Source organism: Crocodylus siamensis, chromosome 6, assembly GCF_052110815.1.
Source record: "Crocodylus siamensis isolate JL-2025a chromosome 6, ASM5211081v1, whole genome shotgun sequence".
NCBI classification, from domain to species: Eukaryota; Metazoa; Chordata; order Crocodylia; family Crocodylidae; genus Crocodylus; species Crocodylus siamensis.
Genome location: NC_143400.1, coordinates 26,753,270 through 26,776,896, shown reverse-complemented (window position 1 = coordinate 26,776,896; position 23,627 = coordinate 26,753,270). Strand labels below are relative to the sequence as shown.

The following is a 23,627-nucleotide window of genomic DNA, read 5'->3' as shown; positions in this document are numbered from 1 at the left end:
TTGAAGGCCCCTGCTCCACGTTACCGGTATCATGTAATTCACCGGCGGCGCATCATGCAATTTAGACCAGCCACACATGCAAAGTAGGGATATAAATATCGTTAAAAAAGTTTAGCCATTTAAACTCTCCCACTTCTATTATTTAACTGTGTAACACAAGTTCACAACAGTTAAATCTCTGCTCCACTTTTCTTTGTCACGTATTGCAGTACCAACAACTAAAACAGACGGACCTAAATGCATATACTGTTCAATCCATTGCAACTTCATCACATCCAAAATATTGGTACATTTCTTTCAGCTTTAAAAAGCATTTCAACCTGTGTGCTCAACAAAGATCACCCCCGAAACGTCAAGAATAAAGCGGAGAACTTTTTATATAAAATCCTTGTTTTGCCTTCAAAACTGCAAAAGAATCCAATTGAAACTTCAAGTACAAAACACCCCACAATTGTTTGTTTTTACCATAAAATCCTCTTTAAAAGATGACTCGTCTTCCAAAAAAGAAAAGAAAAAAATCAGATCAGAAAAAAAAAAAAAAAATCTCATCTCAAGGTTGCATGGAGGTTAAATGAGCAACAACTAAAACAAAAAGCTGCATCGCAACTCTACTGATGATTTTTATTGAGAAAAATTAACATGTTGACGTGCTCTGACGTGAGTCTTGAGCGCAGCTGATTGACAGTCAGCCCAGCAGTAGAAAACACGCGTTCTGCAGGCACAGAGGATCCTGGGATGCAAAGGTAACTCTTAGCCAATTTTGCAAGCCTAGGAAAGCGTGGTGCATTGACTTTCCACCACTCCAATGGATTGCACTCCAGCGAAGGGCAGGGCTCTCTAAAGTAACTTTCCAATTCATTTTCTACCACGTTCCCATCAGTTTTCTTACTGTAATCTTCACCTAAAAGCACGGCGATAGCGCTCTTCCTCTTCGTTTCTCGCGGTTTTTTCGCTGCCGGCGCGGTCGGTTCAGCGGGTTCAGCCGCAGCACTCGGAGCCACCTCGCTTTTCAAGAAAGACGCAAGTTGCATAAGCTTTGATTTGGCAGCAATCTGGATATCGGGCAAAAGAAACTGCAGGTGCTTATGGCGGGGATCCAACATGGATGCTATTAGTGCAGCTCTGTTTATTATGGCGGGATCGTTGGGTTTCATGCGATGCTCCAGAGAACAGCGGACAGCAGACTTGAAATCAGCTATCTTTCCACTTTCAACAGCAGTTTCAGTTTTTAGATGAGTGTTGAGAAGACTGTTGCAAATGGGATAAATATTTGAAATGGAGGCTGAATGTTCAGCAGACATGGCTGTCGTGGCGCATTTTAAAGTGGAAAGGATAGGCAAGATATCCTCTATTAATTGCCATTGCTCATCCTGCAGCTCGAACGTCTGGACGTCGTATAGTTTCGTAAACGAGCGATCTGAGAGCACCGCCGTTATCGGCCGCCTTTGCTCGCTGAGTCTCTCAAACATTTCATATGCTGAATTCCAGTGGGTTTTGCAAGACTGGATCAAGGGGTTATGCTTAACCTGATACTGTGTTTGTTTCCTTTCAAGTGTTTTAGCCGCGACGGAGCCGGGATGGAAATGTGCAACCAGCCGACTGGCGGCCGCAATAACATGAGCGACGCTGCCCGAAAAGCCGTCGTTTATAGCCAGCTGCAACGTGTGAGCAAAACAGTTTACCGAGTCCCACGCGACATACCTTGGCATGTCGGCGAGCACGACGTTGCTCACGTTATCGTGAACACATGCCAAGACACGGTTTTCCAGGCCCCACCTCTCTACGATAGAGTTTAACTTTTCAGCAATATTTTCTGCCGTGTGTGGCTCTGGCATACTTTCCGTCTGCAGCACGGCGGAGCGGAGCTCCCAGTTTTCAATGTAATGACAGGTGACGGTCATGTAGCTTTCCGCATTTACTGCCGTCCAGCAGTCAGTCGTGAAAGCGACTTTATCGGCTTTTCCCAGTTTTTCCCGCAGCGAGTTCACGCAGTTTTCATACCACTTCTCCAGCTGCGCGGTCACAGTTTGTCTCACAGGCACGTGGTATTCGGGTTCCACAAAACTCATTAATGCCCGGAAACCGGCCCCCTCAATGACACTTATAGGCAGCATGTCTTCAGTTATCATGGAGCATAACAATTCGGTCAGTTTTTCAGCACGCTGCGTATCGCACTTCCGCGAGCTGCCAGGAATGAACGTCGGCACCGCTGTTTGCTTCTGATCTTGTCTTTCACTGGAAATAGCGGGATGCTTCAGCTTGAGATGGTTCAGCATCGCTCCCGTGCTGCTCCCGTACCTAAGCTCCGTAGTGCATAACTTGCACCTGACAGCGTCTTCTTTGATTTTGGTGAAATGGTTCCACGCCAGGCTCCTTTTGGACCGTTCGATCTTTAACCTATGGGTGCTAGTCTGGAAAAGCGGGACCAGTAAAACACATGGTCATTCACACAACCTACTTCGAAGATCTGATACAGCGAACTCCCCCCCAGCAAACACGAGCCGCGTTTCAAAAAGACCACACAGGCAAGAAAGCCACGAGCACATACGCGTTGGAAGACAGGGTGCCACCCTATAGAAATCATTTAACTAATCAGTTTTAAGTGTTAATTGTAAAGCACTGCTGAGATCATTATGGTTTAACGGCTTCTTTCACTTCCCAAGTTTGGGGGCGGGGGGGGGTCCTGCAAATAGAAGCAACTCTGGGGATGTCTCCTTTTCAGGTCTCTCCACTCCTCTGACTCTTCCCCACACCTCCAGCTCTTGCCGGACTTTCCCACGGCTACACAGTCACACCCCGCTCCAGCCTGTACCTTGCCTACGGCCATGTTGTCTCTCTGCTGTTGGCACCTGCCCTGCTTCTCGTGCGCTTGGCCCGACTCAGGTGTTAAGGGTCCCTTCTCCCCTGATTGCCCTGGGGATGGCCTCAGCAGCTCCAGGTTCACAGACCCATCCTCAGCAGACTGCTCCTCAGCTGTGCTCAGGGTCCCCGCACCTGTTGGAATGGGAAAAGCATCCACAGGCTGGAGACCTCGCTGGCATATCAACCGATAGATAGATACTGCTCATTCAAAGGCTTTGTTAAAGTGTTGGCCAGAACAGGTCTGATCAGTGAACCTGAACTCCACGCATAACTAAAACTTGCCACGTGGCCCAGAGGATGGCTGTAGGGCGGGGATGGGAACCCCCAGAGCAGGATGAGGAGGAAGCTCATGGCAAAGGATGGCTCAAGAAAGTCAAGATACTGGTGCAATGTAACACGTAATGTGTTTTGACCACTGTAGAAAAGGATAATTAGAAATCAAGGGGACTTTGCTTGGCCTGGGGGAGCCTGTGTGGTGTTGAGCCAATGCCTTTTAATGGGCACGTGCATTAACACCTTGTCTCTCAGACCACAAGTGTTTTAGGGCCATGCCTTGTAGGAAATAAACCTGGCTGAGCCTTTGCCACTGAACTGAGCCTGCGGTCATTCTTTAAGACAAGACTGGTGTTGGCATCTCCTGGCTGTGACTTTTTCCTGGCCCCGAGATTTCATGCCTTGCCATGTCTTCAAATTCAGCCAGATAGAAATCAGCTATAAAGTTGTAACACATTTTCCAGCACTAACTTTGTAGCTATTTTTATAGTTGGATGGACATTTTTACGGCATGGTAATTACCTGGCATGTGTGGCCAGTGTGAACTTACTGCACTTAGTGTATTGTGTCATGTGTGTAATGTGTGACAGGGGCCTTCAACACTGACACCATACCAATGACACCGGATGAGGCCAATAACAAAGGTTATGCTAGTGCCATGGGCAAAGGCAAAGAGCCCTGCTACTCCGGCATGCTGGCGTGTGCCTAAGCCAGCCCCCAGGCTTCAGTGTACGGGAGAAGAGAGAGATGGAAGAGTCAAAGTCCCACGGGTCATCTAAGGTCGTCTATACGTTACATCTATTACACAATTCAGTGGTGAATTGTACAAGACATGTAGATTGCAGCCCCAAACCTGCCACATGAAAAGTCAGACCAGGCACAAGAGCAAAGCAATTATCACACCCCATTCACCAGTGCACACCAAATTTACACTTGCTACATGCAAAAAGTAATGATCGATCCATAAAAACGGCCATCGCGCTCCAAGAGAGCAGACAAGCTGCACAGCTACTGCTTGAAAATGTACAACAGCTCTATAGCTGGTTTCTGTCCAGGCTTCATTTGAACATGCAGCAGGGTGCTCCACAGCCATGATGCCGGAGATGAGCCCATGTCTCTGCCCTTGCTCGGAAGGGAAACCAGGGACATGGCTCCCTGCGGGATGCTGCTGCTCCATCACAAGCCACACGGTAAAGGAGGAGGAGGAGGAGGGAACAAACAGAGCCACTTGCTCCAGGGGCTGAGGGTGGCTTTTAGGGGGTGCCACGAGAACAAGCAATGTGCTGAATCAACCCTTAAAAGACATGGGAACAAACAAGAGTTTTCCACTGATGGGTAAGGCTACTAGAACGGGCACAACCGCCACCTCTTACCTGCCCCTGGGAAAGGGCCCCGTCTGGGGAAACAGCCCAAGGAGCTTTCATCTGCCGACGAGTCCCATGTCTCCTCCGTGTCGGGTGAATCTGCAGTAGGACAGTAGCACTCAGTGCAACCACAAAAACTGCCAGCGCCCACTCCTGCAAAGTCCTGCATAGCCACCAAGCTTCCTAGAAAGCCAGCAGCTGGTTAAAACTGTGCAAAGCCACCGCAGCCTTTGTCCAGGTGGAAAAGGTGCCAAGGAAAGTGAGAAGACGATGCGCAGAGAGAGAAGCACAATAAGGAAAGCTTGCTGGTCTGGGTGTGTTTATGGAGGCAGGGTTTGAGAAAAGTAGCCAACGGTGAAAACTCAGTTCTGCAAATCACCCGTAAATGGCCAGCAGCCGTAGCAATCATTATGGGGAAAGTGATGATGAATATGCAAGTAACAAAGGGCATAAAAGAGTTTGGAAATAAAGCGGGGTTGGACTACTAGACGACACCCCTGAACATCCCAGCAAGACCCCGGATGACAGACCCCAGCCCCTCACTCCGGGGGCTAAACAGCCAGGCAGGCCCCAGCATCCGGGCCCCTCAATACCTTTACCCAGGCCCCCAACACGTTACCTGGCTCCTGGTGGGGCAGGGGCTCCTCTTTCAGAATAATAATCAGCTCATCCTGAGGTCCGGGGGTTTCACCCCCTCCTGCCTCCCCCTTGGGCATGTGCCCAGGATAGGCCGGAGGCTGCTCCAGGCCGGAGAGAGGTTCTGTCATTGCCTCGGGTCCCTCCATGTCCAAGGCCATGTCCTCAAGCTGCCCATGCACTGTGACCTGGGGACGAGACAACCACGTCACGGGGAGCTGGGACAGACGGGGCTGGGAGGGAACAGCCCCAGACACACGGAGATGGGGAGGCAGCATTGATGTGGGGATGAAACTCTCACCACCCTCTGCCTGCCCCAGCCAAAACCCCTCGGCCAGGGCCACGGCCTTGGCACAGGTCTCTGTGCCAAGACCCCATGCCCAGCTCCGCATCTCCTGGAGCAGGACGGCCAGGAACTGCTCCAGCACCACCAGCTCCAGGATCTGCTCCTTGCTGCGGCGCTGGGGCTCCAGCCAGCCCCGGCACAGCTCCCGCAGGCAGCTGCAGACCTCCCACGGCCCCTTGGAGTAGAGACCGGGGTGCTGACCCCAGAGCCATGCTCGACCACACAGGCTGGCACAGAGATGCTCACCTGCCAGCACTGCACGGGCTCCTCGAGTGGCTCCTGCTTGACCACTGGGGCTGCCGGGCATTTGGAGGACACTCTGCCTGCGTCCGCAGGGTCCTGCTTCTCCGTCTTCACCACAGGCTGCTCCGGCACCGGGAAGGAGAAGCCCGAGGCTGGTGCTGGCTCCAGCTCAGCAGCCATCTCCTCTGGGTGTCAGGGCTCCTGGCTGCCTGCAGGAAGGAGACAGCGGGTGTTAGCATGTGACGGGGGGCCAGGACCCCTTGCCCAGCTCCACAGCCCTGCACCGAGGAGCCACAGGGTCCTGCCCTGGCACGGGGTGCAGGGACTGGGCTGGACCCCGAGCACCCCAAAGCCCCCACGTGTTACTGGGGCCCCTCACTCCTCACCCGCAGCCCCTGCCCAGCGGTGCCCCTCACCCCTCCCCACCCCCCGGCCCCTGTCCTTCCCTCCCCACCCGCAGCCCCACACAGCCCGGAAGGGAGGACGGAAGGGGCTGGATTTAGCCCCAGCATCACGTCCTGCCGCAGCTCCGCCCTGGCCCGGCTGGCACGGCTGGCACTGCCTGGAGGGGGTGCGGGGAGAGGCGGCTCTGGGGCAGCAAAAGGGGCAGAGCCGGTGTTTGGGGGTGAGAGTATATATATGCGTATATATGTATATCTATCTATATGTATGTACATGTCTGTGCGCATCTATAGAGATCTATATCTATGTATATGGGCATATATGCACATGTGTGCGTGCATATATAGAGATCTCTATATCTATGTATGTATATGTGCATGTATGTATGTGTGTGCATGCATATATAGAGATCTATACATCTATATGTATGTATATGTGTATGTGTGTACATGTGTGCACACATATAGAGAGCTCAATAGCTATCTATCTATCTATGTATAGGTGTGTGTATGTATGTATGTATACTATGTAATTACTTCCATTTGATGACATGTATGTGTATACATGCACATGTGTGTATGTGCTTGTGTGTCACTGTGGGGGGGGGAAGGCCTGTTGCAAAGCATAGAAATATGCCCCGCCCCCCCAACTTAACCCCTTCCCTTCTGGCCTGGGGCAGGCACTCATCCAGGAGGATGGGGGAGGATTGCAGCTCCATCTCCCCCCACCCCCTCCATGTCACTGCACCTTTGCAGCCAGTGTTGACTCTATCCCAATACACCACAACACCTCCCCCCCGCCCTGAATAGGGATGGAGCAGGGAGCAATGGGGAGCAGGGACTGACTGCAGTTATTTGTGGGTTTGAAGCTTGGAGCTAAATTCCCTTTCTTACATCTTTGCTTTCTAGCCCTTTTACCCGGAAAGCTGGGCACACCTCGGCTTTGCTGCTCAGCTCTGTTGGCACCTCCTGACTAACTTGACTCCCAAGTCGGTCCACACACAGTGTTGCTGCACTGTAATATCCGCATGTGTAGACGCTGGCTTAAAAAAACGCTTACTTCGCCGTAACTTACTGTTACTGCCCACTCAGGATCATTCGCCCCTTCAGAGAGCCACGACCCCACAGTTTGTCTGTGACGAGGACCTCTTCCTCCAAGCTTACACGGAATGAAGGGACAGTCACCATTTTCTTAATTACTGCTTCTCTCGATAGTCCTCTGGTCCCTCGAGCAGGCAGGAGCATCCTCGCACCCAGGGGGTGTAGCGCACATTCGGTTGTGCAAAATTGTGCAATTTTCTCTCGTCGCTCAACGGGGACATGACAGGAGCAGCTGCAACTTCCATGTTCCCAACCACTCCAAGCATGCGCTGCTCACGCTCTGTCGCTGCAGGGAGGCCAAGCAGATATTGCAGTGTGCCTTGCTGCATTGGTTCCCGAGATAGCACGGAAGAAAGCACCGATGGCCTGCCTGGCTGACACCGAACTGGCCCGCCTTCAGCTCCTGGGGGAAAGCTGAGGTTTGGGGAGCTGGTGGGGTCATGAGGGAAACTGAGGTATGGGAGGCTCTTTGGGAAACTGAGGCACAGGGGCTAGAGGACTGAAGAGGAACTGAAGCAAGAGGGCTGTAAAGGGCTTGTTGGATGCAGGGTGGGGATGAGACCTAGAGAAGCTGGAGCATGGTGGGAAACAGGCCTGGAGGGCTAGAAAATGAAACACAGAGTCTGGAGGGCTTGTTGGGGGGAAAAATGCTGCAGCGGGAAACTGAGGAACTGAGCCTCGGGGAGCTGGTGGTCTCGGGGGGAAACTGAGGCACAGGGTTTGCAAGCCCCATAGTTTAGCAGGCAAAGAGGGGGCAGGGGAGCTGGAGGGCTCAGGGCACGAATGACAAGTGTCCCCAGGGGCTGGCTTTTTGCAGGGGGTGCACCGCCACGCTCGGGTGCACCCCTTCCGCTTCACCAGTGGCTCAGAAGGAAACTGCAGCATGGGGCTAGAGAGCTCGCAGGCAGTAACGGAGGCATGGGGTGGGGGAATCTGGGGAAAATGAGGTACAAAGAAACCTTAGCACTGAAGCTGCAGGGCTCATGGGGGAAAAAAATCGAGGCTCATGGAGCTGGAGGGATCATTGGGGAGTAACTGAGTTACGGGGAAACTGAGGCAAGGGGGATGCAAGGCTTGGCTGGAGGAAAAGGGGCAGATGTTGGTTGCGGGGCCTCATCCTGCTTTTTTCCTGCATACCTACCAAGGGGGGTGGTCTATGTTGTTGCTGATAAAAACAAGAAAGCCCAGACTTGAGCAGCTAACGAGAGTCATACAAAGGCATCGAAACCCATTCCTATCCGAAACAGCACTCAACGCCTGATTTAGCCAGCCCCACTAAACCATCGGTAGGATTTATCACAAATTCTTCCCGTAGCTGGGGTGGCGAGGGGCGGCCTTCACCATCAGCCCCTTGCGTTGACAAGCACCCAATCAAGGTGCATGCTGTTAATGATTGCACCACTATGCACAGTGGTTAATGATTGCATGGCTGTGGTTGTAAAGCTGGGGCAAAGGGCAGATAATGAAAGGGAGTTGCTGGGGAAACTGAGCAGCTCCCAGGAGCTCTCAACTCCCGGGCTCTGGCCTGTGTCCACCCTCCCCGGCCGCGAGGAGTGAGGATGCTTCTGCATTTCCAGTGCTTGACCCACATGTTCAATAAATTGCCGGTTAGCTTTGCAATAAAGCGGATCTCTTGAAACAGCTGCGCTCTCTTGTTCTTCCAGGGCCCTGTCTAAAGAAGGAAGCTTCGCTTGGTGCAATTCGAAGATAGCAGGCTTCCCTTCATGGACATGGCTTATGGCTCTGCTTTAACCCATCTTATCTGGGGAGATGGTGCAGCCTCATCCTTTGCTGATGCAGGCTACTTCATCAGCCGAGACTCAGTAGTGCAGGGCCCCAGAGTTTCCCTTGGGGAAGCATCTCCATGGCAGTGACTCCCAGGGAGAAGCCCCTGCCTGGAAATGAGGATGCCAGGGATTAATTTTTCACCACCAGGCAGCTCCCCAGAGAAATCCAAGGCCTTGCAGGGTGGTGTTCAGAGTCTCCCTTGGCTTCCCATGGAGTGGGTAGCTCTGAAGGGCCCAGAGACAACACAGGGGAACCTGTCCCAGCTGGGCAGAGGCTGCTGCAGCCATCCCTGCTACGCCTGGCAGAGGCACGGAAATGAAAGGCAGGGGAAGGCCTACAGGAAGGAAGGGAAACGTGGATTTCCGGGGGCCTGGGTCAGGTCCAGGCAGGCTGGGTCCAGTGCAAATCAACCTGGAAAAGGAGGGAACGGCAGCAATCCAGCTCCATTCTAGAAAGAGCAAGGAAGCAAATTTTGGGCATCTGAATCCCACTGGGCTCACATCACCCTTGCCAACATGGAAGGATGCCCCAGGTAGCATCAGCTCTGAGGATGTGTCCTTTATCCCCAGCAGACCCTGGTGCAAGTGGGAGTGGGGCCGGGTGTATTTCTCGCTGGTGGGTGATGCAAACACCAGTTTGCGAACCCTCCAGCAGTCAGGCCCACAACTCCCAGCAAACAGGCTGCCCATGAGCCTGCCCTGGCAGCAGGACGGGGAGCCTTGAGCACACAGCAGGCAACCCAAATCCTTTCCTGCCCAATGCAACAATTTGTGTGGGGGGGGGCACGTGGGAGCACGTACCCCGCTCCCTGGGAGTGCACTCCGCAGCAGGGAGCTGCTCCCCCACCCCACTCCGTTGTCACCTGGATGAGCGTCCCATTCCCCACCCCATGCACCATCCCAGCTGGGGAGGGCCCCCGGCCCCAGCCCCACTCCCTCCCTCACCATGAGTGTCTCAGGCTGTCCCCTCTGCCCTCTTTTTCTCCCCTCCCCCCATAGACTTACCTGCAGGGAGCTGCTCTGCGCTGCTGCCTGAGCCTGTATTCCTGGCCACGTGCGCGTGCATGCACATAGCGCCCCCCACGCTGCACTCCCCCAGCCCCAAACCTGCCATTTCCCACGTGTTTCCACAGCAAACCGAAAACTCAGATCCCTGCATGATACTGGGAATCTGGGAAAAATGCTGCTGTGGAGTCAATCCACCTGGGATTGGGACTTGATGTTCCTATTTCAGGACTGTACCACCCAATTACAGCTGGGCAGTCATACTAGATGACCCCTGCCGCATGTTTCCTGCAGAGCCAGAGCCAAGCAGAGCATCCCACTAAGTACTACTGTGTACTTCCATTTCATTACGTGCCTCCGTGCAAGGGTGCCCAGTGCCAGTGCCTCACTAGCACTGCTCGTGCTACAGTATGGGCTCACTGGTGCAGGCTGGGTATTGGAGACCACCCATAGGGGCTCTCTGAGCTCTCCCAGCCTTGAAATATTCCAGTTGTGTACTCTTTGGAGGCAGCTTTCCTGGAGACAGGAGCCCTGGCTCCGTCGCCTCTGACCAGGCCTTCCCATGCCAGCTCCCCTGGCTATCTCTGCATTTGGGAGCAAACTCCTCTCCCCACAAGGCAAACAGGGTCCATTGCCAGAAATCACACCTGCAGGCTTGGAGGGGAATCCTCCAGACAGAAGTAGCTTTGGGGCTGGGGCTTGTGTCCAGCTCAGACATGGGTAAACTTCACACACATGCAAACGCTTAAAATATATGCGCACACACAAGCGCACACACACTCCAAACACATGTACACGTAAACCCCACACCGAGAGCAGCTGCCCCCCCGAACATCAATATATAGATACTGCTCATGCAAAGGCTTTGTTAAAGCCCTGGCCAGAGCAGGCCTGATCAGTGAACCTGCCCCTGCCTGAACTCCGCGCAGAAACAAAACTTGCCATGTGGGCCAGAGGATGGGAGGGAGATGGCGGTACAAGGTGGAGAATAGTTCAGCTCTAGGCTGAAACAGGACCCTCCAGAGCAGGACGTGTAGGAAACCCAAGGCACGGGACAGATCAAAATAGTCAAGATATTGGACTACTGTAAAAAAAGGAGAATGAGAAATGAAGGAAACTTTGTCTTGGCTTAGGAGAGCTTGCATGGTGTTGTGCCAATGCCTTTTAACCGGCATACGTGCATTAACACCTTCTCTCTCAGACCACAAGTGTTTTAGGGCCATGCCTTGTAGGAAATAAACCTGGCTGAGCCTTTGCCACTGAACTGAGCCTGTGGTCGTTCTTTAAGACAAGACTGGTGTTGGCATCGCCAAGCAGTGACTTTTTCCTGGCACTGCAGTCCCTGAGGTTTCATGCCATGCCATGTCTTCAAACTCAGCTGGATGGAAACCAGCTATAAACTTGTTACACATTTTCAATCACTGACTTCCTAGCTGGTTGGCTCTTTTTTATAGCTGGACAGACATTTTTATGGTGAGATAACTACTTTGCCTATGTGGCTGGTGTAAATTTATTGCACAGTTAGGCAGTGAATTGTATGATATATGCAGGGATCCTCATTTACTCTATTAAAAAAATCCAAGTTTCTCAGATTTAAAGAAAAAAAATCTGATTAAGGAGCCCAAAATCCATGTTTTTGCATGATTACAATGAAACACCACTATACAGCTATATATAGGTATCAGTCAAACACAATGTTTTATTGATATATTTACAATTTTTAAGCAATTTGGAAGCCTACCAGTGCCTCAATCATTATAATAAAATAAATTCTAAATACCTATATAATTTGATTTTTTTTTTTAATTATAGAAAAATCAGAGCTCCTCTTGCCCCCTTTGCTCACCAGGATGTGGATTCAGTTGCAGTTGCATCCCCACTGATTTGGTGCATTGAGAAGCCCTATGCTGATGCCCCCCCCCCCAACTCTTGACTCCCCAGTCCCTGCCCGTCCCCCTATTCACTCTCTCCAGGCAGCAGCTCTCCCCTGCACCAGGACATGGGTCCAGCTCTGGCCATCCCCCCTGCTGTTTTGTGACTCTGACTAGTGCCAGCCCCACTGTCCCTTGTGCCTGTTGGCAGCAGTAAGAGCCCAGTTCAAGTTTTGGGGGGTCCCAAATAAGTTTAGCTTTGGGTTGTCCCCCACCTAGAAACCTGGGACAATTAAATTGGGGTATCTTGACTGGACAAACTTCTCCCCTGTAAGCAATGGACCAACAAAAGCCAGATTTATCCTAGGACAAAGGGGAAAGGTACCCAAAGTACTTAAGCTCTAAGGCTTAAGTCCAGCCCCAACTGGGCTCCCCACTCCCCTCAGCCCTCCTGAGGCCAATCACTCATTCCAGGCCCCCCTGGCCCCTGCTTGCTAGGCTGACTGGGACCTCCACCTCCCCTACAGCCCTCGTTCCACCAGCTATGACCTGGCCGATGGCGGACTGTCTGCTCTGCCTTTTGGCTGGGGTTATAAACTGCTAGCCCCATTGCTAGAGGGCACATCACCAGCCCAACTGCAAGCTGCTTCCCCATAGCCTGAATCTCTCCGAAAGTGGCAGATGCCCGGAGTGCCATGCCATATCCCACCCCTTGGGGAGCTTCTACCAAGCCCAGGCAGTCTGGACTTGGGAGGTCCACCCAAGGGGGGTAGGGAGCCCTGGGACCCACCACCCTCTACCTGGCTCACTAATTGATAGGATAGGAGGGCCACAAAAAGGGACCCTGGAAGTTGTTCTGGGGGGCAGCTCCTCAGAGATGCTGGAGTGTGCTGCTCCTTGCTGCGATGTAATCTGCTCCGGGGGGTCCTCGGTGAGCTGCTGGGGTGCACCAGTCCCTGCTGTGATGTAATCTGCTCCTGGGGGGGTCCTCGGTGAGCTACTGGGGTCTGCTGGCACTTCCACCCGGGGTGGCTGCTGACCTCTGCCAGTCACTGCACACCCAAGCTCCTAGTCCCAACCCACAAACTGCCTGGAGAAGAAAAATTTCAAGACTGCGGAAGAAAAACTGGCTGGCTGGGCCTTTCAAGTATAGGGACTAATACCTGTAAGGTATTCTCCCTCTTCAATAAACAGAAAGTCTTCAGGCTAGCCCAGGGCTCTGACTCAAATGCTAGCTACGTTGGTTGTTTTTTTTCAATGCACAGAAAACGTCATCACTTTGAGTTAGTCTGGATTGTTAAAACAGAGTTGCAGCATTCCAGGCACATTTTCATTTTTCAGGCATTGGAGCTGAGCACTGAGAAGAGCCCCAAGTTTGGTGAAACTTCTTTCCACATCAGCTGAATTGACAGTCAGTTGGAGGAGAACCACCGCATACTTTGCCAGGTTGGGAATGCGATCCTCAGCAGCCATCCAGAACTGAATAGGATCCTCGATGTCTGCAAACCCGTCTTTGACGATCCCCAAATACACAGGCCATTCCATGTCACATTCGTTGGACAGCTTTAATTCCAGCTTCACAGTTTCATAGTCTGTATAAACAGCACCAATTTGTTTCGGATCCAGGGCCCGAACAGCACGGAGAAAATCAGCTGCTGGCTGTTTGCTTTTCACGTTGTACTGTCTCAGCTGATCAGCGAGGCTTTGAGCAACTGTGGACCCTTTTGCATCATCCGTTGATAATGCAAGATGCTCTAGCCACGAAATTAAATCCAGGACAGTGTTGTACACTTCATGTATTTGGCGTTTTTGGGACTGCAAGATGTCCAGGGCTGTGGCCAGGCGTCCACAGCTCTCTGCAATGTACTTCAGGTCAGTGTGCAGGTCTTCTAATGCTAACAGGCTGGCTAGTTCCTGCAGAATAGATGTATCCCCTTGTTCCGTTCGTTCGTGCTCCACGAACCCATGGTAGAGCTGGTAGTACCGTGCATGGTACTCCACACAGTTGAACCATGTTTTCCACCTGGTCACAACTGGCTCAGGTGGAAGTGTTGGTGAACCCACACTCTGTTCCTTCAGGTATCGCAAGAACCGTGCACGACAAGCTGGAGCTTTCACTAAAAGTGACTTCATCAAAGCAACAAAGCGATCCACTTGCTTGAAGCCATCTCGCCAAGTATTTCCTGCCAGAGCAACTATATGGGCATAGCAATGAATATGTACACAGTTGGACCACAGATTGCAAAGCACATCGTTCCAAGCCTTTGCCATGTAGCTCGCACTGTCGGTTACAAATGCCAATATTCGCTCAAGTGGGATGCTGAATTCCACCATGCAAGAAATCAAGGCTTGGGAAATGGTGGCATGATTCATTTTCCCCAGGCACACCGTCTTTACCAGCTGCGGTGCGGGAATGTCGGCATGCCTCGGAGGACGGACCTTGAGCACCTGAAATAAAATGTTGAGAACTGGTCTATTTTGGAAGTCGGTTGTTTCATCGGCGATCACGGCAATGAAGTTTCCCTCAAAGTCACGAAGAAGGCGCTGTTTTTCCTCGTCAAAAAGAGTTGGTAGGTGGGAATGCAACTGGTCTGACTTGGGAATGGCACTGCCCCCCTTCACGTGCTTGCTCAAAAAATCCCTGACAACAGGTAAATCCATTTTATGCAGAGGAAAGTCTGCTTTTAAGCACATTCGAACAAAATCCAAAATGAGGGTGTCGTGGTAGGCTTTGGCAATTGTAGGACACTCGACTGCTGCAGTCCCAGCGCACTGTTTCTTTACCGCGGTTGACAGGCCCATTTCAGCATCTTCTCTTCGTCTCTTTTCGTTCCGTTTATGCTTAGCGCTTTCCATGTGCTCGACAATGGTCTGCTTGCGAACGTGGTCTATAGGCTTGCTGCACGCAGTGCAGAACAGCAAGGTCCCGTCCGTGTGAAATTTATCCTTGCCGAACTGAGCGACGCGTTCTTTAGGGGTGACTCTTGCACTCTTTGGCACCTTTTCTAGGCTTGAATGTGACGTGCGGGGGCTGAAGTAAAATTTGAGAAGCATCAAAACATGAGCCCTTTATATGTAGGGACTGACTCAATTTGCAACTGCATTTTTTTGCCCCCACAGAAAGCACAAAAATCAAGTGTTTTCTGTGAAAAAAAGGAAGCAAGCCCGGCAATTTTGTTGGGGTTGGGGGAAAAAGAAAGGGCTTCCCAGTTCCAAGCAGAAAAGTTGGGAAGCATACAGCAAAGTGTGGCAAACCCTACCAGAGTCCTGGAACATGGGAGTGAGAGCAACACAGGGCCGCCAGGTGCCCATGGCACCGCCTGCAAGGCTTGCCCCAGTGCAGCCCTGTAGCAGCTGCTGCAAGATGCCACTGCAGACGATGGCAAACTCCCCCAGTCTGTACCAACCCGACCAGGGGCAAATTCATTCCTGACCCCAGTGCACTGCAGGGTGGATTGATTTAAAACAGAGGTGATTTAAATCAGTGATTCAAATCACCAAGAGAAACCTCCCCAATTTAAATCATTGAATTAAATCCCGTTTCCCACTGATACTTCTTCACATATTTCTTAAACAATGGCACAAATCTGATCACTAAAACATAAGCTCAATACAGCATTTTACAACATCTGTCCTTAAACTCTTTTTTTTAATTTCAAATGTTATCAACTCTAACAAGTCATCACAACACTAAACGTACACTGTCCTTAAAACGTCTACAGCTAGATCTCATCTTCCCTGCTCCCGCTGTCATTTTTATTTATAGACTGAAACAGGAATGCAAGTTTTCCTACTCTTTCAACTCCCAGTCGATTTCTTAGCTTTGAGCGAATAATATCAAGTGATGGAAATAGTCTCGCTGTGCCTGCCCAGCAAGCTGCTGCTGTGAAAAGTTGGCTTAGCAACTGAAGGACCTCTGCTTCAAGGTGTCTGGCTAATGATCTCCACCAATTCAGGGGAGTGACTTTGTTCAAAACATCATCATTAAACATGTACTGTTTAAATGGCTCCCCTCCAGCCCTGAACTTTATTACGACGGGCATAACGGAGGGGTGATTTTGAGATGCCCATGCCATGGCAGCAGCATCTTCTGCAGAAGTTAGGCATCTCCCTTTATATCTGGGGTGGAGAATGTTTGCAAGAAAATGAGATGGAGTTAGTGCTTGAGCCATTCGCTTCTTCACTGCCTCCAGTTTAACTTTCTGGCTGGGTATTTCTTTCTTCAATGTCTCTTGAAGTGCCTTCCAAATCTCGACAGCATCGGCAATACAGCAACAATCACTCTGAAGTTTGTTCAAGGCTACGGATAGATGCTTCAGTGTCCTGAGCATATCCTCTACATTCCTCTTGAATCCAATGTTAGATACTTTGGATGAGATGCTTCCATCTATTTTATCCCGGTTTTCTTCACAAATTTTGATGAGAACAGGCCGGTTTCTTAATGAATTGTTCCAAACAGTCAACCACAGCATGCCATCGCATATCTTGCGGGAGAATTAGTTTGCAGCCTCCTGCTCTCTTCAGCGAAGCTGAAGCAAAATGGTTGTTGCGGAAGGATTTTGCGACTTCAACAACATTTTCTTTTATTTCTGGAGAAGTACTTAAGCTTTCAGCTAAAAGATGCATTAAGTGGGCACTGCAGCCATATGCTATTAAGGAGCATCCTTCCGTTGCTTCCTCTAAGTATCTTCTCATCTTTGCCATGTTTGCAGCAGTGTCCATGACAAAACTGCGCACGTGACAGTTGAATTTTTGTTCACAGTTTATTACAGCTTTCACTGCCACTTCTTTGAAATACTCTGCTGTGTGGGCATTTCCCGATGTATCTATTGTTTCTGAAAAATATGCAACCCCATCTTCTGTCCTCACACAGGCACATATCACTGGATCGTTGTGTACGTTGCTCCACCCATCAAGGCTTAAACTGGCAAATTTCCCCTCGGTATTTCTCGCACACCGTTTTAAGTTCCTTCTTATACACCATATCTAGCAACCGTCCACCCATGTCTGCTCTACCAGGTCGTGTGTAGCCTGGTCGTAAGCACTTGACCACATCAACGAGGTGCTTATTGTTAACAATGCAAAAAGGAGAACGTGTGGCATAAATGAACCAAGCAATCTTTTCATCTATGGTGTCTTGTTGGCACTTGCTGGTCCTTACTACAAACCCATCCACGGTGGTGGTTTTACTGGATGATTGAAATCTTTTGCTTGCTACTGATACTTTGTGGTCTGAAATATGTTTACTTGCAGCACTGCTGCTCAAAGGACCAACGGATGACTCTGAAGTTGTTGCGGACAGACAGTCAAAGTCTCTTATGCTTAAATGGGATCCTGAAATAAAAATGATTTTTGAATAGTCATTCTTCTCAGTTCTTCTCACTCTATTATTCAGTTAATCATTTACATTTTTTTTCCAGCAAGGATGCACATCCGATTCCAAATGACCAAAAAAACTCAGACTGACTGCGTTTAATTTTGGAGCGAGCCCCATTGAACTCACTGGTACTTCTCTTTTTGGAGAAAACAAGGATAGGATGGGGTTCCCTTGGGAAAGCTGAGTTATGCTGACGTAAAATAGGGAATAGACTTATGGCATCATCATTATGGTCTGGGGCCATGATGGTCCAACATAAGGGGCATGTCTTATGTCATATAAAATGAGAAAATGACACCCAGTGGTAACTGCCAACTCCCAATTTCTCTTACTGCAGCTTTCTGTACCATAAACTTGGGTGACAAGAGTCTAAACACAGTTAACTAATTAAACAAGCCATAAGGATTAGCTAAGCTAAACTTTTTTTTTCTAGCAACGTCCAACATAGCAAACAGCTTGAGAATTTACTTGTTAAATCACACTTCTACTAAAAGGCATAGAGAGTCTTGAAGATGGGTGCATTGCAAAGCGAATCATTTAATTTACTAACCAGTTGATCCGCATTGTTCTTCAGACATATCCACGTCTTCATCCACATCATTTTCTCCCAATAAGCAGTCGTCATGATGATGTTTCACTCTTGCAACTAGGCCCTGCATCTCCTTCTTGCATTGCTTACACTTGGCATGTTTTCCTTTTTTACCCAGGGAAGGAATTTCTTCAAAATAGTCCCAGATCAGGTCTCTCTTACGCCCAGAAGCCATGCCAGTTTTTCTGTGGCAAAAGTGCGGGGGGATATAGGAAGCTGTGTGTGCACTATTGAATCATGTCTTCCCTTTTTCTTTCCAGTCCACTCCACTTCTCCTTTCTGCTCTGCCTCCATCCTTTCCTAGATTGTCTCTCTGTCTTAACTAACTCCTCTGCCTTGCTTGGTCCAGCTCCACTGCCACATAAGCACAGAACAACTCTCCTATCCAGCCTGGGTCTTTGCACCTGTGATTTTAATCTGTTGAGAAACAGAAACCGAAAGCCCAAAACTTTCAAGAAGTGAGAGCTGGTCGTTAGGCTGGACAGATGGACTAGAGCCATTTTCATGAAATGAAAAACTGAAATGAATGCCAGTGTTTGGTTGGTAGGTAACTCAATGTGCGCAAGTGTGACAGAGCCATTGATTCATTTTTTTTTTAGAAGGTAAGCGTAGGTTTAGCATGTTTGTGATGAGATTTAATTGTAACTCTTATTTTTCAAACGAAAGAGAAATTTAGTATTTGATCGATGATTTTAAAAAATAACAACAAAAAAATCCAATTTCAATTAAAAAAAAAAAATCAGATTTTCTTTTAATGTATTTTTTTAAAATCATTGATTTCTATCCACCCTGCAATGCAGTGTTGGTCTGACCTCCAAGCCAGAGGGGTAAGACCCTGTAGCCAGGCTCCTCCAGGCCCTAGCCTCAGCAGGAGCGTTGGCACATCCCCGACTAGTGGCTGACCCACCTCTTCCTGAGCCCCTGCACTGCGGGAGAGTTCACCGTTTTCCTACGTGTCCGTTCCACTGCCCCTTGCTCCAGCTTGGGGTTGGTAACAGCAGCCTCCCACGTGCTTGGCTCTTGGGGAAGAAAAAGAAAATAAAAGCAGCAGCCTCCCACTGTGCACTTCTCCCCCAGCCCTTGGTGGAAAAAGAATAAAAAGCAGGAGCATCCCAGCCCTACTCCTGCCACCCCGCCCTGCATGGCACCCATATGCCAGCCCCCAGCCCTGGCACTGTGACTTGCACCTAGCCGCAGGCCCCCCCAGCCCTGTCAGGGGACCTCATTCCTGACCCACAGACCCCAACCCCTCCCAGCCCTGCCAGAGAGGGCCACCAGCTACCCCCACCCCCTCCTTTACCCCAAAGGCTGCAGGAGGCAAAGTGAGTCTGAGCCAACCCTCGCTGGTCTCACATTCTCAGGCCCTGGCCCACCCTGTCCAGACAAGACTTAGGGTTTTGCACCCTTTTTGGAAGCAGTTCTTTGCAGGCTAGAACTCTGCCAGCCTACGGAGAGCTGTTTGCAGGAGGGAAAAAAACTGTGTTTTTCTCCTTTGAAAGGGAGAATCCCAGCAGCCACGCATGGGAAGTAATGATTTTATCATAAAAATGGCCATCCAGCTACGAAGAGAGCAAACAAGCTGCAGTTACTGCTCAAAAACGTGCAACACTCCCATAGCTGGTTTCCATCCAGCTTTCATTTGCACGCGTAGCAGGGCCTTTCTAATAGACTTCCACAGCCACGATGCTGGAGATAAGCCCCAATGACTCGGCCTTCGCTCGAAAGGGAAATCACGGATGGTACTCCCTGCAGGATGCTGCTGCTCCATCAGAAGCCACACAGTAGAGGAATAGGAGGGAGCAAACAAGGCCGCTTGCTCCAGGGGCCGGGGGGTGGCTTCTAGGGGTGTCACAAGAACGAGCAACATCCTGAATCAATTCCCAATACACCACAGGTTTTCTGCTGCTGGGTAAGGCCTCCTGCTGCTGGAAAGGGCAGAACTGCCACCTCTTACCTGCCCCTCGCCAAGAGCCTCGTCTGGGGAAGCAGCCCAAGGAGCTTTCATCTGCTGAGTCCCAGGTCTCATCTGTGTCGGGCGAATCTGCAACGGGACAGAGGTCTGGGGTTAACGGTAAATAAAAACCAGCCCAAAGTCACTGGGAAAACCCACTGCCCGGACACATGTACAACAGCCTGTTCTTAAGCACACAGGGCTCATGCCTGGCAAGACAAAGTGGGAGTGACTGGGACTCCAGTACTGATGATGGTCACAGTAGCACTCAGTGTAACCATAAAAACTTGGACAGATTGGGAAAGCCGGCAGAACGGAATAGGATGCAGTTTAACAATGATGTTAAATGTAAAGTGTTGCACCCAGGTAGAAAGAATCACCAACACACCTACAGACTGGGAGGTGTCTTTCCAAGCACCGCAGCAGCAGAAAGGGATCTCGGAGTTATAATCGACTCCAAAACAAACACGAGTCGTCAATGTGATGAAGTGATTAGTAAAACTAACTGCGCTCTTTCATGCATTAGCAGGTGCATCACGAATAGGTCTAAGGAGGTGATACCGTACCAATCACCATGGGGCCAGTGATGAATATGCATGTAACAAAGGGCATAAAATATTTTGGAAACCTAGGGGTATTGGACTACTAGACAGCTGGGCTACTAGACAACACCTCTTGGTTGGTTACCTGGCTCTTGCTGGAACAGGGGCTCCTCTTTTGGGACACAAGGCAGTTCCTCCTGGGGCCCTGGGGTTTCACCCCATTCGGCCTCCTCTTTAGGCACGTGCCCAGGATGGGGCTGAGGCTGCTCCAGCCCCGAGCAGAGAAATCCTGTCAGCGCCTCAGGTCCCTCCTTGAGCTGCCCGTTCCCTGTGACCTGGAGACAAGACAAGCATGTCACTGGGAGGGCACATCCCCAGACACATGGAGATGCGAGCATGAAACTCATTTGGGGTGTCCCGTCTTCTGCAAGCCCCAGCCAAAGCCCCTCGGCCAGGGTCACGGCCTCGGCACAGGTCTCCACACTGCGTCCCCACTCCCAGCCCTGCATGCCCCGGGGCAGGACGGCCAGGAACTGCTCCAGCACCGCCAGCTCCAGCATCTGCTCCTTGCTCCAGCCAGTGCTTGCAGAGCTCCTGCAGGCGGGTGCAAATCTCCCGCGGCTCCTTACGCCTCGGAGCAGAGACCTGACCCCAGAGCCGTGCTTGACGCCACGGCCTCAGCACAGAGACGCTCACCCGCCAGCACAGGATGGGCTCCTCCACGGGCTCCTGCTTGACCACGGGGGCTGCCGGGCATCTCGGGGACGCTCTGCCTGTCCCCGCCCGGACAACACAAGGGGCGTTCCCTGCCCTCTCGGCTCCCGCCCAGGGCTCAGGGTCCATGGGGTCCTGCTCCTCCACCTTCACCACGGGCTGCACCGGCGCTGGGAAGGGGAAGCCCGCGGCTGAGGCCGGCTCCAGCTCAGCAGCCATCTCCTCTGGGTGTCAGGGCTCCTGGCTGCCTGCAAGGAGACAGCAGGCATTAGCGTGCGACAGGGGGCCCGGACCACGACCCACCGCTGCGGAGGCACAGCCCCTTGCCCAGCCCCACAGCACCGAGGGGACACAGGGGTCCTGCCCCGCATGGGGTGCAGGGACTGGGCTGGACCCCGGGCACCCCCCAGCCCCCATGTGCGACCGGGGCCCCTCAGTCCCCACCTGCAGCCCCCTGCCCCTCACTCCCCACCCGCAGGCCTCCACAGCCAGGAAAGGGAGAGGAAGAGGCTGGACTTGGAGGCAGCATCACGTCCTGCCACAGCTCCGCCCCAGCCCGGCTGCACTTGCCTGGAGGTGGTGCAGGGAGCGGGCAGGGCCTGGCAGGGCTGGGGCAGCACCGAGTCCCCCCCATCCCGCAGGCACGCACCCCTCAAGAGATCCGCACTACTGGACAGAGGCGGTGCTGGCAACTCTCAGGATTTTCAGCATTGTTCTTAAAGTCTACGCTTTGGGAGTGGGAAAAGAAAACGCCCCACGTAGCTTTTTCTTTTATATGTATTTTACTTTTCATATAGACAGCTCAATTGTGCGATCGATCTATCTATATACAATGAAAGAGCGAGGTCTTTTTAACATCTCCAAAGCCCAGACTTTAAGAACAATGCCAAAAAAAAAATCATGAGAGCTGGCAACACTGAGCTAGTTAGCTAGCGGGGTTGGATCTAAGCATGGGCAAAGCAGGTGGCCACCCCAGGCCTGGACAGAAAGGGGGCCCAAAAATTGTTGTTTTTTCTTTCTGTTGTCCGATTATTATCATCGTTATCTCTGAGAAAGGGGGGTCCCGATACTAAAAGTTTTCCCGGGGCTGCCAGGAGTCCAGGTATGGCACTGATGAATTGATTGATGTCTATAAATATAAAAAGTGCTGCATTTGGCAGCATGCACCTGTGTCTGTAGGTCTACCTGTGCACGCACGTGCATAGCTTTGTTGGGCTGGAATCACTTCAGTGGGTCCTTTCACAGCATCTGAGAGGTAAGCTTTGCCCATAAAAGCTTTTGAAAGAGAGAGATGCACACATGCATGCTCATACATATATGCACATAGGCAGGTGAGCACAGACATGGGAGAGGCACACGCAGGCACACGCACAGGAAGACACAGGCTCACATAGATAAATGTGCGGGGACTGACTGCAACTACTTGTGGGTTTGAAGCTTGGAGCTAAATTCCCTTTCTTAAGTCTTCACTTTCTAGCCCTTCTACCTGGAGAGCTGGGCATATCTTGGCTTTGCTGCTTAGCTCTGTTGGCATCTCCTGACTTAGGCAGGGACCTTGGCAAAAGTCCATCATGGATAGTCTCTTAGAGTCCTAGAGAGGTAGAGCTGGACAGGTGGTCTTTGGCCCCTTCTCACATTCCTCCCCGTACAATAAGCCCCTTTGGTCATGTCTTAATCAGCCCGGGCTGCAAAATGTTATCGTCATCCTTGAACGGACACTGTCTGCATTTCACCACAGCGTCCCGAGTCTCTTGCCTGCTCCGGTCCTGGCCTGGCACAGGCCAGTTGAGATACCCAGGGTCAGTCCCCTGCCTTCTCTTCTCTGTGGGTTCACCCTTTCAGACGCCTCTATAGATCACTCCCTCTCTCCGAGCTCACCGGGAGCCCTCCATAGTCTTGGCTAACACAGCCCCTTCCTTCTCTGGGCTCTTATGGGCCCCTCAATAAATCCCCCATACTCTGCTGCCGCTCACTGGCCTCACCCAGACCCTTCAATAGGTCTCCTAAACACTCAGCCGCTCTCTCAGGGCTCACTTGACCCCTCAATATACCCACAGACTCACAGCTCTCTTCTCAGGGCTCACCCCAAACTGGTCCCCCTCCTCCATCCCCTTAGCTCCTATCCAAACCTCCAGATGCCAGCGAGGAGAACAGCATCCAAAGGCATTTGGCTTTGTGGCCCCAGCAGTATAAAAAGCTGCCCTGGTGAGCAGCTGTAGGCTACTTGCCCTCAGGAGCTTCTCCCTTGTGCCAGCTGGACTGCTGCAGCAGTGGCCCCTGCACCCTGTACCCACTGCAGCAGTGTGGCAGCAGGAACTGCTGCCTGGCTGTGACCTCTGGCCATCTGCAACAGCATCCACCCCCTCAGACCTGCTGCCCTACGGCTGTGTGCCTGCTGGACCCAGACGGGGATTGCATGGCTGCCTGGGCTATGGTCCAGTTGCTCCAGCAGAGATGCCTGCACCTCTGGGCCAGCTGCCAGCAGCAGCACCAGTGGCCCCAGACCAGGCTGCCTGGATACAGAGTCAGCTGCTCGGAGGCAGCGCTGCAGCATACAGCCCACTC

At 51.4% G+C, this 23,627-nt stretch overlaps 2 protein-coding genes across 5 annotated transcripts; both read right to left on the bottom strand.

Moving 5' to 3' along the window:
* Positions 1–226: 226 nt before the first annotated feature.
* LOC149861911 (E3 SUMO-protein ligase ZBED1-like) lies at positions 227–6,142 on the bottom strand. The gene is made up of 5 exons (XM_090054616.1): positions 5,728–6,142; positions 5,119–5,323; positions 4,509–4,598; positions 2,813–2,994; positions 227–2,411 (listed from the first exon to the last, which is right to left on the bottom strand). Exons 1-5 carry the CDS (start codon positions 5,902–5,904, stop codon positions 609–611), a joined length of 2,457 nt encoding a protein of 818 aa, XP_089910742.1. The 5' UTR covers positions 5,905–6,142; the 3' UTR covers positions 227–608.
* A 6,983-nt stretch (positions 6,143–13,125) lies between these two features.
* LOC149861910 (uncharacterized) lies at positions 13,126–21,567 on the bottom strand. 4 transcript variants are annotated; one of them, XM_090054620.1, is made up of 6 exons: positions 21,507–21,567; positions 21,045–21,310; positions 20,494–20,683; positions 19,810–19,896; positions 18,763–18,874; positions 13,126–14,920 (listed from the first exon to the last, which is right to left on the bottom strand). In XM_090054620.1, the coding sequence occupies exons 2-6, from the start codon at positions 21,279–21,281 to the stop codon at positions 13,174–13,176; spliced, it is 2,373 nt and encodes a 790-aa protein (XP_089910746.1). In that variant the 5' UTR covers positions 21,282–21,310; positions 21,507–21,567; the 3' UTR covers positions 13,126–13,173. The 4 variants fall into 4 exon arrangements, with proteins under 4 accessions (XP_089910746.1, XP_089910748.1, XP_089910750.1 ...); XM_090054622.1 differs by having other exon boundaries at positions 21,535–21,557; XM_090054624.1 differs by having other exon boundaries at positions 21,045–21,306; positions 21,507–21,552.
* Between the last annotated feature and the right edge of the window lie 2,060 nt (positions 21,568–23,627).